A 17,965-nucleotide genomic window follows, 5' to 3' on the forward strand; every position below is an offset into this window, starting at 1 on the left:
GATCCTTTTGGAAGTCTTCGCAGTCTTCCATGGTTTTAACCCTGCTGTATAGTTTGGTGTCATCCGCAAATTTAATGACCTCACATTTTGTTCCCACCTCTAGGTCGTTTATGTAGATATTGAACAGGAGCGGTCCCAGCACTGACCCCTGCAGAACTCCGCTCGTGACCCATTTCCAGTCTGAGTAATGTCCCTTTATTCCAACCCTCTGCTTCCTGTCCGCCATACAGGTCTGATTTACCTATGCATAATATATCTTTTTATTTTTTTCTCAGCTTCTGTGAGAGACAGAAAATTCTTCCAATCCAGATTAGTCCTCAGGCAGAAAAAGCCCATACACAAGGCGGGGCTTTAGGATTACTAGACACATCTACAAGAAAGAAGATTACCAAGGTAAAAACCTAATTGTTCTTTCTAGTGCAATGTGTCTAGTGGTCCTGAATGCTAGGGACATACCAAAGTAGTCTCCAGAGTCTAAGGTGGGTCCGCTGTGCCTACCTTTAAGACAGAAGCCCTGAAAGTGGCATCTTTCCAACTTCCATAGCCTCAATACCACTCTATGTCAAACTAATGGAAGGCCTCGTAGCCAAAATCCTCACCAACTACCTAGAAGACTACAACATACTCCACCCTACACAATCTGGCTTCAGACCTAACTACAGCACAGAGACACTATTGGGTTTCCTCATAGACATAGCTAGACAACACCTCAACACAGGTAGAAAAATGCTGATTATACAACTGGATCTCACCGCAACATTTGACCTGGTAGACCACAACATCCTACTACAAATACTAGATACAATAGGAATCACAGACAAGGTGCACACATGGTTTCAAGGATTCCTACAATCCAGAACTTACAGAGTAAAGTTGAACAAAGAAAATTCAGAACTTTGGTCCAACCCCTGCAGCATACCCCAAGGATCTCCACTATCCCCAACTCTCTTCAATCTCTACATTGCATCCCTCGGCACCTGCCTGGACAATTTAGGCTTAACCTCCTATAGCTATGCAGACGACATCACCATTCTTCTTCCTTTTGACCAACCAACGTCCTCCATGACAGACACGCCACACAGGACACTTGAAGCAGTAGCAACATGGATGAAAAATCACAAACTAAAACTGAACCCAGCCAAGACAAAATTCATTCTCCTCAAAAATAATAAAACTCCAACCACAACAAATCTAATAATAAACTCAATCACATACCCCAAACAACCCACTCTAAAACTTCTAGGAATGACGATAGACCAGTGGTCTTAAACTCAAACCCTTTGTAGGACCACATTTTGGATTTGTAGGTACTTGGAGGGCCTCAGAAAAAAATAGTTAATGTCTTATTAAAGAAATGACAATTTTGCATGAGGTAAAACTCTTTATAGTTTATAAATCTTTCCTTTTGGCTAAGTCTTAATAATAATATTGTCATTTATAGCTAAAGAGACATATAAATCAAGAAACTGTTTTATTTTACTTTTGTGATTATGCTAAAAATACCGAGGGCCTCAAAATAGTACCTGGCAGGCCGTGAGTTTGAGACCACTACGATAGACAGATGCTATACTATGCAACCACAAATCAACAAAACAATACAAAAATCATTCGCGATCATGAGAAACTTCAGGCAAGTTCAAAAATTGTTCGACAGAACAGAATTCCAGCTCTTGGTCCAGTCCCTAGTCCTATGGCTTCTAGACTACTGCAACATACTCTATCTCCCCTGCCCTGCAACCATGATAAAACAACTACAAACAGTTCAAAACACAGCGCTAAGATTTATCTATTCACTGAGGAAACATGACCACATCAGGCAGCATACCTTGATTTACACTGGCTCCCAATACAAGCAAGAATTCAATTCAAATTCTACTGCCTACTATTTAAAACCTTAAACGGAGACAGCCCAACCTACCTAAACAACTGCCTCATCCAAACTACCTCAACCAGACATAGGAGAACCCACAAACTATTCATGCATCCACCAATCAGAGATGTATAACGAAAAAAAACTGTACGATGGCCTTCTAGCCACACAAACAGCAAAACTGGACTACCAACTCTTCAATTTCCTGATAACGACCCCAGACTACAAATCATTTAGAAAAGAAATAAAAACCATGCTATTCAAGAAATCCTAGAAGACAAACTAACACTACAAGACTCATCCCAATTTCTCTGAAGCAACCCGTTCTTCTCTTCAATTCCTCTGGAAATGGCCAGATAACTTCTTTTATAATCTGCCTTGAACCACAAGGTATTGGTGGAATAGAAATCACTAATGTAATGTAATGCTACGCCCACCCTATAGAACCTGGTAAAGGTATGAAGGATAGACCATGTAATCGCTTTACAAACCTCCTTGGTCGAGACAGCCCTAGTCTCCACCCATGAGGCAGGAACTCCTCTAAGTGGAGTATTCTTTCAACGTGATCAGTGGTTGCTTACCACATCCCACATATGCGGAGGACACAGCCATTTTAATCCATCTGGAAATTGAGGCTTTAGACACCAGCTCCCTTTCTTGACATGACTGGTGAGATCAAAAGGTGATCTGAAAGGTGAAACTCATTGGTAGCTTCAAGGTACCGAAGAAGCACTCACTTGATATCCAGCAAATACAACAGTTTATCCTTTTTCTAAGACCCTGTAAGGCAAAAAGCAGGCAAGCAGATTTCCTGATTGATGTGGAAGGCCAAGACTATCTTCAGTAAGAAAGATGAGCCCATGCATAAGGAGAGCCCTGCTTCTGTGAACCTAAGGAACAGCTCCCTGCAGGAAAGAGCTTGTAACTAAGAAACTCGTCTCACCAATGTAAATCGTCACCAGGAACAGTCTTGACTGTAAGGTCCAAGAGGGAAGCCTCCCATAAAGGCTCATACGGAGCAGTACTGAGACTTTGCAACACAATGTTAAGGTTTCAGGAAGAGAAAGGGGAATGCACCAGAGGGCACAACCACAGAGCCCCTTTAATGAACCAGACGACATATGGATGAAAGACCAAGGAGCCTTGCTCCCTTTGAGCTTGGAAACAGGAAAGCCATGCTAGCTACACTTTGAGAGAATCTACTGAGAGCCCCTTCTGATGTCACTCCTGCAAAAAAATCCAGGACTACTGAAATTGGAGTTCGCCAGGGCTCTACATCCTTCACTGAACACCAGAGCTTCTTTGCTCTTTGAGTCAGGATCTCACCTTCACATTAGATCTTTCATTTCTCCACAGAGTAAATCTTCCTCTCGCATTTCCTGCTGTCTTATCAATTATTCCAATCTCTCTCTCTTATTTCTAGTTGTCTTCCTCTTTACCTTCTCTTTGTTCCTACTCACCCATCCTGTTGTCTTTCCCCTTCTTGTTCTTCTTTCCTATCCATTATTGTATTTCCTACCCTCCTCTCCTTTTGGCACAGTAAGTCCTGTACGTCTTTTGTATGTCTGTCATACAGTTCCCCTTGAATGTTGTAAAAATTTTTTTTTAACTATGCTAATCGCTTAGAATTATGATTAAGTAATTTATTAAATTTTAAATAAAACTTGAAACTTGTAACAACCACATCCGAATAACCCTTGCAAATCAGGGCTGCTTGCTCATGCCGTAAACCCAAAGTATTCCAGATTCTCGATAGGAACTGGTCCTTGAGTGAGAAGATCCATTTGGATCAAAAGTCTGAGGCTGTCGGCCCTCTGGATATGAACTAGGTCTGCATACCATGGTCTGCAAGGCCAATCAGGCATTACTAGGACTATCAAGCCAGGATGTGTGGCAAGCCTATGAATGAATCGGCTGAGCATGGGCCATGTGGGAAACATATTTAAGAGCTTATTCCCAGGCCACAGTTAGACTAACACGTCCAACCCCTCGCTTTGAAGCTCAGCTCTTTGGCTGTAAAAATGAGGTGTCTTGATGTTCATCGCCAAGGCCATCAGATCCATCTGTGGAAGCCCTCACCACTGAACTATGGCGTCAAACACCTGTGGAGTAGAGAATGACAAGGGGAAAAATTTTTCCCTGTCCCCGCAGGAACTCATTTTCCCATCCCGGCGAGTTCTTTTCCTGTCCCTTCCCCATTCCTGTAAGCTCTATCCTCATCTGCACAAGCCTCAAACAAATTTATTTTTTGTAATTGTTTATTTAAAGACAGTAGGATATACACAGCAATACAATCTTTACACCAACAAATAAGCAATAATCACAGAACATAGTGAGACCCTAACCCCCAAAATCTTGGTATGGCGGTTAACATTCCATTGGTCACCTTGGCCCTGCACTATAGAAAGTAAACCCCCTAAAACAAGAAAACATAATGCCTCCCCACACCGATAACAATAATTGCTGCAACAGCACAGCAAACCCTTAAAATGAAAGTTCCTATCAGAGAAGTTCTTTGTGTCTCCCTTAACTATAATACCAAGAAAAGATAATAAATCAGTGCCTTAGCAGCCTCAAGAGCCTCAACCTTCCAATACCTTCCCCAAATATCAAGAAATTGCTGCCACTGTCTGGTCAGCATAACAGACAATCTATAACGATCTCATACCCATCCACATTAAAGACAGAGTAGGCAGATCAGGACTTCTCCAATGCTGGGCCCCCACCATTCTAGATGCCGTAAACGTTAAAAGCATAAGTTTGTCCTGGGTAGCATCCATCCCCCTCCACCTCAACTCCCAACAGGGCTGTCTCCACCTTCAGCGGTAGAGGAACCTGCAGGAGACCACTTATATAAACCTGCTCCCAATACGACTTGAATAAGGAGCATTCCCATCTCATATGGTAGAATGTGCCCTGGGACCCACAGCCCCTCTAGCAATCCGCAATAGCTGTCCCAGTTATGTTAAAATGGCTGGACCCAGATACCATCTCACAAAAAGCTTGAGAGCATTTTCCAATAGGGGGACAACCCTATATGATGTAATCATAAAGATATGCATTCCCATTCCCTCTGAGTAAAGATTCTCTCCACATCCTGTTCCCAAGCCAGCATATATGATGTTTTCCTGGTGTGGTCAGATTATAATAACTCGTATAGTATCAAAATACACCCATGTTATACTGGGTGCCCCAAGCACTGCTCAAAGGCCAATCTCCTGAAAGCCCCCAGATCTGCTGCTTGTACTCTTAAGTAGATAATTCTTCATCTGTGACGTTAAAAGAAGCCCTGCAGTATCCAGAAACAGGGGTGGAAAATAAAGGGATAATACAAAAACCTTTATTTTGTCCACCTAAGCCTAGAGTTAGAACACTGCAGGAAGAGAAAACTCCTTTAAATAGTAGCCCTGTGTTAACTAAACCACCTCAAAATCCTGTTCATCTTTCTCCAAGAATGTGAAAATAGGGAAGTATAATGAACTACAGGTGCATCCTGACCCTGGGTGACCAATCCCTTCATATTCTTTCTTGGAATGTGTCTGGCATAACATCTCCAGTGAAACGAACTAAGATCTTGAGACAAATAAAACACCATCACGCAGACATGGCTTGCTTGCAGGAGACTAAATTAACTCAAGAAGAACACCAGAAGTTGAAGAGGGGCTGGGTGGGCTTTGTGTATTCTGCTTCTTCCTCAGGAAAGAGAGCGGGTGTTTGTTTACTGGTGCGCAAAGGTCTACAGTGCTCTGTCACGCCACTTTCTGAGGACCCCTTGGGTTGATATTTGCTCTTACATATTTCACTACAGGGTACCGACTTCCGGCTGCTGATTGTCTATGGCCCTAATAATTACTCCCAGGACTTTTTCGATTCTCTGATGTCCTTGGGTCTCCAGGATACGTTTTTGCCCCTGGTTGTAGCTGGAGATCTTAATCAGGTGATGGACGTTACCCTTGATCGCTCCTGTTCTTCTGAGTCTTCTTCCCCCAACTTGACTAAAGGAGTCCCTTTTTTTGTTGGTCTTTGGGCTTGGTGGATCCTTGGAGACTTCTCCATCCTCTTGAACGGGACTATACTCACCAATCTCGCGCTCACGGGTCTTTTTCTCGTTTGGATTACCTTTTGATTTCGGAATCATTGTTTGCCCGTGTTTCCGAGGCCATTATTGGACCTTTGGAGGTGTCCGATCATTGCCCTATATGGCTGGATGTAGTTTGGGGTTTTTTCCCCATGGGCTCGCGTCGGAGGCGTTTCCCGTCCTATCTCCAGGACGATTCAGCTTTTTGGGAATATCTCCGGACTAGCTGGGATGATTATTTGTTGACTAACGCCCAACACCGTTCTGACCCAGGTCTTTTTTGGGAGAATGCTAAGGCTGTTCTTAGGGGGGCGATTATAGCGTACGTAGCGGCTTGGAATAAACGTATTTCAACTGGTATTATTTGTCTGGAACGACAGTGCTCTTCTTGGAAAGCGGCTTACTTGCGCAACCCTACCGCTGTTTTACGGGATGAACTTCATTCGGTACAGGTCTCTCTTAATGCTTTAATACATGATCGTACTAAGCGTTCTCTTATTTATTGAAAATATAAGTTCTACTGTTACGGGAATAAACCGGGTCGGATGCTGGCATCTTTAACTAAGAACTGGCATGAATCTAGGTATATCTCGCGACTCCGGAGTGGCTCTGACTCTTATCATACTAGGCCGGCTGATATTGCTGATGCTTTCTATCGGCATTTTTCTACTTTTTATTCTGGTCAAGGTCCTTATTGTGGTCCTGACGTTCTGGACTATCTGGAGGATGCTGGCCTGCCCCGTTTTACGGATCTACAGAAGGAATTTTCCTTGAATCGACCTTTACAAGGTTCGGAGATCCAAAAGGCGATTAAGAACTTACGCTCCTGTACAGATCCGGGCCCGGACGGGTTTTCGGCGGAATTTTTTAAGATGCTGTCGCCTCAGCTGTGTGACTCTTTATTGAGCTATTATGATACTGCTATGGCGGCTGGGACTTTCCCGGACTTTGCAAATACAGCCACTATCATGTTGCTTCCTAAACCTCATAAACCTAGGGACGAGGTTGAATCGTACCGACCGATTTCTTTAATTAATGTTGATTTGAAAATTTTAGCCTGCTTGCTCGCTAATCGTTTAACACCTCTTTTGCCTCACATCATTTCTCCAGCACAGGTTGGCTTTGTTCAGGGTAGACACTCAGTTCTAAATGTACGCCGGGCGCTGTTGGCCATGGCTCGGGCGCAAGCTTCGGAGACCTTGGGCATCTTTGTCAGTCTTGACGCAGCCAAGGCCTTTGACCAGGTCCTTTAGCCTTATCTTTTTGAGGTGCTTGATTTTGTGGGCATCGGGGCTGTTTTCTATCAGCACTACATGCTTTATATTCTTCCCCCACTGCGTCTATCTTAGTTAACGGGATCCTTACGCAGTCTTTTGAGGTCGGCAGAGGGACTCGTCAGGATTGCCCGTTGTCGCCCTTACTATTTCTGCTCTACTTAGAACCCCTTCTTCGGACAATCCAGAGGGATGATGTTTTGGTTGGGCTGCAGGAGGGCTCCTCTCAATTACGGGTATTGGCTTTTGCAGATGATCTTTTGTTGGCTTTGGCTCACCCTCAGAGATCTTTATCCAGGGCGCTTGAGCTGCTGGATGAGTTTCATCTTTTCTCTGGTCTGACGTTAAACAGGCAGAAGTCTTTAGTTCTTCCTTTGCAGGAGGTGGTTAGGAGCTCTTGGTCTGGACCCTTTCCTTTAGAGTAGGCATCCACGACCCTGCGTTATCTAGGTGTTTTGATACCAAAGGATTTGGCACAGCTTTATTCGCTTAATGTTCTTCCTCTGCTTACGCGAACTGGGCAGAGGTTGCGTGCTTGGCGCTCGTATCCGCTGACACTTTTGGGTAGAATAGCATTATACAACATGATGGTTATCCCCCAATGGCTTTATCTCCTACAAACTTTACCTTTGCTTTTGCAACGTCGCCATCTCTGGGTTTTACATTGGTCCTTGTTGGGGTTTTTATGGGGCAGTAAGCGTTCTCGGATTCCTCTTCGCACTCTCTCTTTACCTACTGACCAAGGGGGACTTGGGTTGTTACATTTGGGGAGATTGAATGTTGCTTGTCAGCTCTGACATGTGAATGATTGGTTCTGTGGGACATCTAATTTTTCAGCAGCCGGGGTTGAGTGTCTTGCTAATGCTCCCTTTCACTTTAGTTATTTATTACATGCCAAGAGTCTACCTTTGCGCCCTCAAACTTATGGGGACCTGTTCTTATTTCCTGTGCGTAAAATCTGGAAACAAATTTGCATGCAATTGCGCATTCGGTTTGATGTGACACCATGCTTACCTATTGCTGGCAATGGGGATTTTTCTCCTGGTCTTAGTTTGGGCTCCTCATCTCTGTGGACTCGGAAAGGCTTGTTTTATTTGTCTCAAGTATTGCAGTCTGATGGCACGCTGCAATCCTTCCAGATGTTGCAAGACTCCAATTTGCTATCGGCAGGTAATTGGTTGAGCTATCGTCAACTTTTGCATTAAGTACAATCTCTCCCTAGCCAGGCCTTGACAGAGGAAGTTCAGGAGATCCTGTCGGAATCCTTTTGTCTGACAGCACAAGTTCCCACCCCCCTACGTTTTCATCATCGCTTTCTACAGGAATTGGCTGGGGAACTGGATTATGAATCTTTGGCTCGTTCATGGACTCAGGACCTACAGTCGACAGTAACGGCCTCTATGTTGAAACGGAGTTTTAAGTTGAGGTCTACCATCCTGGTTGCAGCGGTGGAGAGGGAGCGCTATTATAAGTTCCTGGTTCGAGCTTATTTTGCCCCTGTGCGAGCTTATAGAGCGCATATTAGCTCTTCTGTGAGTTGTCCTAAATGTGCTGCCCCTCGTGCAACCCTGGGGCATATGTTTTGGTTATGTCCTGGCATTCGGGCTTATTGGCGGCGTATCGGTCTCCTGATCCAGTCTCTTTGGAAATGCTCTTGGACCCCCACAGTGACTTTTCTTTTTACTTTGAAGCTTTCTCTGGTCACGGTTAAACCGGGTGTTGCTGCCTTTGTTCAGAGGGCCATTTTTGTGGGTATTAAGACTATTTTACAATGTTGGTTGACTCCGCAGACTCCTACTGTCTCTCATTGGCGGACCCATATGATCCATCTGGTGGGTTATGAACGCCAGGCTATTCCAGACCTGGACTCTAAGCAGGGTACTTTATTTCTTCGTTGTTGAATGCCTTTCTGTTCAACTTTGTCGCCCACAGCTAGAAGTCGCTTATTATACTGATATATTCACGATTTGTTTGGTGGTGTGGCTGTTCCCGGGGAGGGTGGGGGAGGGAGTGGTTGGTGGGTGGGTGGGCAGGGTTTTGTTTGCTGTGTATTGCTTTTGTTTTGCGTGTTTGTATACTGGTTGGTTCTTGAAAATTTAATAAAACAGATTTAAACATAATGAACTACAGGTTCCAGCATGCCACAGACAGGAGAAAACAAAGTCCAGAGCTGGAACATTTACTGCAATCAGCCCAGCTGACACAGGTTCTAATCAGCGGTAAATAACCGCTACTATGAGAGACAGGGGGGCGAATAGACGGCGGAGTGAATTTCAAAGGAAGGAGAACAGTGATATTGATGCAGAAGAAGGGGTTGATATTTATAAGATGGTGAGAGTAAGAGTCCAACACCGCCTCCATGACCATCCGGGCGAGGAATATGAGAGAAAAGGTACCCTCCATGATTCAGGGCGGCAGCCGAAGCAGAGTCTTCAGGGCAGATCCAGGTTTCAGTTAGTGCTAGCAGGTGGAGCTTTTTAAAGATAGAGAGGTCATGGATGAAGGTAACTTTGTTGGATACAGAGCGGGCATTCCACAGGGCACATGAGAAGGGCATGAAGGAATGAGGGAGGAGAGGAACAGAAATAAGATTTGTTAGATTGCGGCGTGATCCTCATGAGTAGGCTGAGGGATGATTGGGAGGACCGGGATTAGGATCAATGTCCCCAGCAGAGAGCAAAAGGAGTAGGAGGATATGAGAGAGTGTGGGAGAGGCATCAACATTTGGACTTGTGTTGAGTTTGAATTGTAGAAATTCAATGTTTGTTTTCGACAGTGAATGTTTGCTCTTATTTGTTATATTGTCTGCGATAAATTACTGCAAGACCACCACCCTTACGACCCTGTCTGTGATTATACTAATACAAGAAAGCTAATACACAAGAAAATTCTCCCTCAATACCCCAGATTTTCCGAGAGCTGGACAGAATAGCATTTGACATGGAAACAACCTTTGCCTTCTAAGGGGTTAGAAACTCTAGAAGGCTAGTGTGTCCAAAAATCTCCAAAGAGGAGGAACCAATTGGGGAAAACCACTCCTCAGGAGAGAGAAGTGGGGTAGACATTTCTCAAGGAAGCCTTGGAGTCAGTAAAATAGTGGAGTCTTAGGAGTATTAATTTTAAGTACTAAAACATGTTTATCCAAAGGGCCTTCTATCACCAAAGCATAGGCCAAACCATTCTTTGCTTTACATTTATCTATGAGTCACAGTAATGTACCTGAAAGTTCCAATTAAGTCTAAGAGAACTCTATCTGCAGAATCAGTGTTCTATGGGTACACTGGCTTTGCTTGGACTCTGAAGAAGCTCCAAAGGGGAATTCTCCTTTGGGCATAGGCCTACAGCTATGCACAGCAGTCCAGCACAATCTTATATCCCAACACAGCCCTTGTTGAGGACATTACTGAGATGACTTTCACAAATTAGTTTCAGGGTAGCCTAGTCATAGAACCATTTGAAAGAGTAAATAAGTGATCCCTGTTAACCCATTGCTCACTGCTCCTAATTAAGTCATATCTCCTCTTATGGTAGTCATAGTATTAGATTTCAATTTGCTGTTTACAAGTTTATTATACTTAATATATCACTTTGAAGACCAAGTTCATTCAGTGGTGTACATAACAATAAAATCAATAAAACCCCCAGTTGTTTCATTGGTTGTATTTATGTTTATATTTGGTAATTTTGTTATTGTTATGCTGTGTATGTTTTATGATAAAATGTATTATAAAGATTATTAAGATTATTGTAAACATGAGCGAATCCCACGAGGTCTTCGAATGACAACAGCACCTCAGATATTTAAATCTGATGATATATTCGTGGATACCTGGAATAAAATACTTAATAGATGTTCTCTGGATATTATGTTGCTGATCATTGATTGCAGTAAAAAAGAACTACATCAACAAAAAGGTTTGCTAGAAGAACAACTAAACAATAAACGCACGTCTATGCAGCCAGAAACATTGGATCAAAAAATGACAACAATTTACGATACTAAACTAAACTAAACTAAGCCTTAGGTTTATATACCGCATCTTCTCCACTGAAGTGGAGCTCGACACGGTTTACAGAGTTTAAAAAATATGGGAAGAGAGAAGAGAAAGAGTTTACAAAGCATAAAAAGAGGGGATGTAATCAGGAGAAGAGATTATTATATGCTAGAGAAAAGCCAGGTTTTCAGTTGTTTTCGGAATAGTTGGAGGGAGTCCAGGTTCCGCAGCGGGACAGTGAGGTCGTTCCAGAGGCCAGTGATTTTGGAGAGGAGGGATCTACCCAGTTTACCTGTGTGGAGGATGCCGTGTAGAGAGGGGAAGGATAGTTTATGTCTGTGGGCAGATCTAGTGGTAGTTGGTGTCGGGGTGAGGAAGGATAAAGGGATTAGGGGCGGAAGGATGCCGTGAATGATCTTGAAAGCCAGGCAGGAGCATTTGAAATGAATTCTGGAAAGTACTGGGAGCCAGTGAAGATTGGTAAGTATTAACAATTATCGAGACACTATTAAAAAACACAAGTTGAAAAAAGCCAACAGGGATGCCACGGACTATTCTACTAATAAAATCTATAGATGGATGTACTCAAACCAACAGTCATCGACTCGTGATAAATCATCTGATTCAAGCTCTTCTGCTTTGACCAGAAGCGATGGATCAGTTAAGAACTCATCTGATCAACAACATACAAGTAACCCTCAAAAAAACCAAGGAAGAGAACGTCCCAGAGGCAGAAGCAGGGGCAGACGAAATACTCACAGCAACCGGTATTAGTAAAAGAAACAGAAGTTGGTAGTTTTTCACGGAACTCTACTGTTGTCAATATATCTCATAAACAACTAAATCACAAATAATATGAGGTTTTAGCTAAGGGTCTTTTGTTTGTACCCACTACCCCTTATAATCACTTCCAGTTTCAAATCGATATTGAAAGATTTGTACGGAAGTTGTCCTTAAGAAAATTTTTTGGGGGTAAAGAATCTTTTTCAGATAGATCTATAGTTAAAAAGAAATCAACGTGGACCCCTCCTGGGCTGGTAGACCCTCTTCTAGTGGCATTTAAACAAGTAGTACTTCAAGATGCAGCTAAACTACGATCTAACAAAATTGAGTCTTATAACTTATCCCGGGAAGAGTGGAATATAGTCAAGGAATTACAAAATGATCAATCTCTTATTATCACCAAAGCTGATAAAGGCGGGGCCACAGTTCTTTGGGATAAGCAAGATTACCTGGCAGAACTAAAACTCCAGCTTTCTGACACAACAACTTATCTTCCTATAGACCAAGATCCCACAAACCGGTTGCAACTTTTAATTTTAACCCTGACGCAGGAAGGGTTTGATGAGGGATATGTAACAACTCATGAATTTCAATTTTTAAATTCTCAACAACATACTATCCCCTGGATCTACCTGGTGCCAAAAATACATAAACGTTTACATAAACCCCCGGGTCGTCCGATAATATCCTCTAAACAATCTATTCTTGAATCTTTATCCACCTTAGCGGATTATTATCTCAAACCGATTGTGACAACTAGTCAATCTTACATCAAGGACACTAATCATTTTTTAACATGGTTACAACAGATTGAACTTCCAGAGGGTCCCATAATATTGGTGACGTTAGATGTAGTATCTTTATACACCTCTTTACCACAAAGTCACTGTCTTGAGGTAGCTCAGAAAGCTTTAGACAGCCGTATCCGTCCTCATCAGTGTCCTACAGAGTTTATTATCTCTCTTCTGCGATTAGCATTAATGGAAAACTTCTTTACGGATGGCTACTCCTTGTATTTACAAATTAAAGGAGTGGCCATGGGAGCAACTTGTGCACCTTCCATCACATGCTTATACATGAAGGAGTTTGAAGAACAGCATGTATATGATAACTTGTGGACTAATAATATTAGGGGGTGGAAAAGGTACATCGATGATGTTTTCTTGCTGTGGCAAGGTTCCCATCAGCAACTTAACTCTTTCTTCGAGTGGCTAAATACAAGAGACTGTCACATACAATTCACGCTGCATCAATCTATAGTGGGCATAAATTTTCTGGATACATGGGTTTCTATCAAACAGGGAAAACTAGAAACAACATTATATATTAAGCCCACAGACACTATCAGTCTTTTAGAATATAGCAGCTGTCATCCTGTGAACCTCAAGGACAGTTTACCATTCTCTCAGTTTTTGAGGTATCGAAGGATTTGTACCCATATGCCGGACTTTAAGTCATCGTCTAAACAACTTTCTAAATCTCTCTCTGGTAGAGGGTACCCCAAAAAAGTTTTAAGAAAGGGGTATCGAAGAGCCAAGAATAACCATCGGGAGTGGCTCTTACAAAACAGCAGTAACCCAGGGATACCTGTCGATACTAATGAAGAACTAATGACCTGTGTTCTTAGACACAACACGGAATCTCAGCAATTGGCTAGCATCATCCGTAACCATTGGAGAATTTTACAAGGTCTCCCATGCTTTGAAAACGTTCAGCTCCGTTTGGCGTACACCAGGTCACGAAACCTTAGAGAATATTTGAGCCTTAAACCTGATGAGTACATTCCGTTGGATAGGTCGAAAGGTTACCATTCTAAGTGCGGCAGTTGTCAAATCTGCCCCTTAACCATGCAAGGATCTTCTTTCGAGAATCCGTTGAATCATAGAACATACAATTTAAGACATAAAACATCTTGTAGATCAGAATATGTGGTCTATTTGATTAAATGTCCCTGTTCTAAGATCTATATAGGGAAGACCACTAGGCAGTTTAGGATACGGATGTCTGAACACAAGTCATGCCTGCATCTGCAGAGAAAAGAAGTTCCGCTGGTCACACACTGCTTAACTTACCAGCACACATTTCAGCAACTGACCTGTATGGTTATTGATCAAATTCCGGAATCATGCATAGGAGGGGATAGGGGGAAAAAACTTCTTCAGAATGAACAGAAGTGGATCGATCGACTCCAGAAAATACAACCTAAAGGTTTAAACATAGCGCTTAATTGGCAAGCCTTCTTTGGTTGAGGGTCGGTTCAGTCAGATCTGTCAGTTCAGTCCAGCTCAGACGTGTTGGTCTGCTTTGTCAGATGTGCCTGTTTATTTAAATGTATTCAGTTTATCTAAATGCTTCCAATTTAATTCACCATCAAATAGCTGTTTTCTGTAAATTAGATATATACTTTAAAAAAAAGGGGCTCTTTAATCGGGGCAGTTCCGGATATGACGTCAGACGCCGACATAGGCTTTAAGTAGCAGAATCTTTACTGGCAGTCTCGGTCATTTCACCCTGAATACGATGGCGTGATTTACAACTTCGGACTAAAAACACAGTAAGCAAAATGCAGTTGAAGTTTTAGTGTTATAAACGGATTTTCCATAACTTCTTTATTTGTTAAAATCATGTAAGGTGGTGTTGTTTCCATGTACGTTTTTCTAGGACAGTTTAACTATGATAGACATAGTTACTAAGTAGTAACATAATAATGAGAAATTTTAGTAACAAAGATGTTTTATTTATTTGTATTGTAGTATTGAAGCTAATCCTCTCGCTGTTCTGAAGAAGCTCTTTGAAATGTATAGAGAGCGAAACAGAGATCTTCCGTCTTGACTGAGTGTGGGAAGTGTGCCGGGCAGTCGATTACCCAAGCTAAGTACCACACATCTACAGCATTTATTTAGAGTGATACATCAATTTATGTTAAAACTAACATCTATAAAACATCCACATAAAGAAAAAAGATAAAAGATAAAAAAAGAATAAACAGGCATATTGAGAAAATAAGACAGTACCCAATGATAGCTCAGTTGTGGGTTTAACGGCCAAGATAAGTTCTGGCCATTGACCCTGGGCACTTGAGGCATTTAGTCTTCTTCTCAACGTATATGCCTGCTCTATTTTGCACGTTTTAGTTTCATTGTTGGCTCTCATTAGGATTCTGAGTAGCATTACTATTTTGATTGAGTGCATTTATGTTAAAATGTACCTGCTATTCACCACCTTGGGTGAATCTCTTCATAAATGTGGTCAACAAATCTCAATAAATAAATGAATACATTTTTATTTAAAGTGTAAGCTGGAGGAAATGACTTAAGTGGCATCAAAGTTATGGACAGGACTATATATGTTGAAGAAATAATGAAGTTGTTGAACAACAAGGATTACTCCATCCTCCTTAAAAAAAAAAAAGACCTTACTAATAAAGATACTGGGCTAGATAGAACTTTGTCTAACTCAGTACGGCTATTTTTATGTTCTTATATAGCTAATCATTGTATGTTAGCTAATAATTCACTAAAGAATGCCCAAAAGTAGCAGTGGTTCTGTGGCCATTTCTAGCTATCAGGTTTGTCTGGGATCCTTTTAAATATGAATACACTTCTCCCTCCGTATTAGCAGTTTCAGCATTCGCGATTTTGATTATTCATGGTTTTTAGCTTGCTGACTCCTCCTCCCCCCCACCCCCCATTACATCAGCTTGCACAGAGAAATCTCTGATTCCAAGCATTTACAGAGAAAATATTCCTGAATTCCCAGCACTCTCTTCACCGTGTTTTGCCTCTCTTTCAGGAACAGGCCAGTTCTCCCACCATGTTGTTCGCGGTTTCACATATTCACGATGGTTTTTAATATAAAACAGCAAATAACGTGTGAAAAAGTTATTCACGGTTTTTCTGTATTCGCGGGTCTGTTAATCCCCTATCACAGCGAATACGAAGGGAGAAGTGCATTTGCAATGACTAATGCAATGCAGAATACAGATCATTAAAGATATAAAAGGTACTTTACTTGTTATCCCTGAAGATCTCCACGAGAAGCCTTTGATCAAGGTTTGGATACATCTCCTGCAGCTGTTTCTCCTTCAGTTTGGTAGCACAATCTTTTTTCAGCCAAACTGGAACTCTTCTCTAGACCAGAGTATGAAACCAACATTAGCAGAATACTTCTTAATTACACACAGAAATTGAATGCCCAAGAGATATAGGTTTGATTCTCACTGGTTATAGAGATCCCTTCTCTCATGAGTGATCTGTAATACTTTCAAAGAACTGTCAACACAGTTTATAATAAGAAAAATAAGCCAACAGAAAACATACATGGTAATAAAATGGAAAATAACATGCCGGTGAATTATCTGTGTGTTATCGATAAAGGCCTTTCATTTAAAAGATATTAGTTTAATGCGTACTGTGTCTGTCAGACAGATCGAAATAGTCTCCAGAGTGACAAAGCAGGAATTATGCATGCACACAAACATTAAAAAAAATTACACAAAAAAACTAATTGCTATAATTTTATATTACATAGAACAGTATTTCAACATTATTAGAAATATATAAAAATATTTAATAATAATAATAACTTTATTCTATTATACTGTCATAACCAAAAGTTCTAGGTGATTTACACTAAAAAGAGCTTATAAACTTATAACAATTTAATGAGGCTTATATTATTTCAAATACTTCCAGACCTAATGCCCCAGGGTCACTTATGTACTTTGTTCACCTCTCGCATGTGTACATGATATACCCATACAGTCTTGAACATGGCCACCATGAAGATTCTCAGGTCAGTTTTCAAGCAGAATACGCAATGACATCTGCTTGTGTGCCCAAAGTACATGCATAGTTTAGGTGCTTTTTCAGTGGCACTGCATATATAGGGCTCAATATTCATAATGATTTAAGCAGACCAAAGAGGCTCTGGTCCACTTATAATTGCTGATCAGAGACTAAATGCTGACTATTCAGCAGCACTAAACCGGGCAGTGCCAATGAATATTGGCTCTCACCAACCACTGGGGAGGAGCTATGAACCACATAAATTGAGCAGGTGAATTTAGGATAGCTCAAGAGCTGTCTTAAATTTATCAGCTCATCTTATGCAGGCTGTGGCCTGAATAAGTATCTGTTTATGTTCAAATATTTTTATTAAAACTTAAGAAGTAGAAAACAGCATTACAACCTAGGAATTTCTTATAATAATTCAATCCTTACCTTCTGAATATCCCACCACATTCCCAGCTCAAATCCCATATCACACACAGAAGCTATATAAATTACAATGTCTTTTATAAATTATCTATTACATAGGTGGATCAAATGATTTCCTGTAGTCTAAAGCATGCTCATCCAAAATGGTTCCCAGATCACACAAAATTTTTTTCCACAGCCCTGAATCCAAATCCTATATAGATAATCTCTCCATAAACTTGAATGGAATATTAGGTTTTCACCTTTGATAATCTTCTTTCTGTCCCTGGAGGATTCAGTATGCTAGGTGTTCAATCCCTTCCCGCAATCCAGGAGTTGCAGAAATACAAACACTTTTCTGAACACATGCTCCTCCCACCTTAGAGAGAGCGTTAGGGCTCCCTGTAGTTCAGTCCCAAAGTCGAGCAACATACCTGAACAAATCCATGACAAGGATGGGGGTACTGGGGAAGGTCCCCAGCAATATAACATAAACAATTTGCGAACTGATTTGCTCTGCAAAACATGAAAACAAGCAACAAACAGGCAAAGGCAACACAGAAAAAACATTGAGGAACAATGTAGAACTAACCTGCTATGTGCAATGAGCACCCACATGCGACAGCCTTCAGTAATGTATTCTCACAGAAGTGGAAAACTTCCCACAGGATCTGTCAACTAGTTGGAAGATTCTGAAGCCTGGAAGGAGAATAAGCGAGGCAGAAAGCAGGTGATTCAGAACAAGTGAGAGGGTGGGCCGCACTGAA

At 41.6% G+C, this 17,965-nt stretch overlaps 1 protein-coding gene across 7 annotated transcripts in view; it reads right to left on the minus strand.

The window, feature by feature from the left end:
- The window catches only part of N4BP2 (NEDD4 binding protein 2), a 225,373-nt gene that overhangs the window by 69,159 nt on the left and 138,249 nt on the right, over positions 1-17,965 (minus strand). For all 7 annotated transcript variants that reach the window (XM_033947102.1, XM_033947095.1, XM_033947076.1 and 4 more), the window contains one exon: positions 16,012-16,130. In XM_033947102.1, coding sequence (XP_033802993.1) covers positions 16,012-16,130 — 119 coding nt within the window. The remainder of the gene's footprint in view (positions 1-16,011; positions 16,131-17,965) is intronic.

This window comes from Geotrypetes seraphini, chromosome 1 (genome assembly GCF_902459505.1).
Source record: "Geotrypetes seraphini chromosome 1, aGeoSer1.1, whole genome shotgun sequence".
NCBI lineage: Eukaryota > Metazoa > Chordata > Amphibia > Gymnophiona > Dermophiidae > Geotrypetes > Geotrypetes seraphini.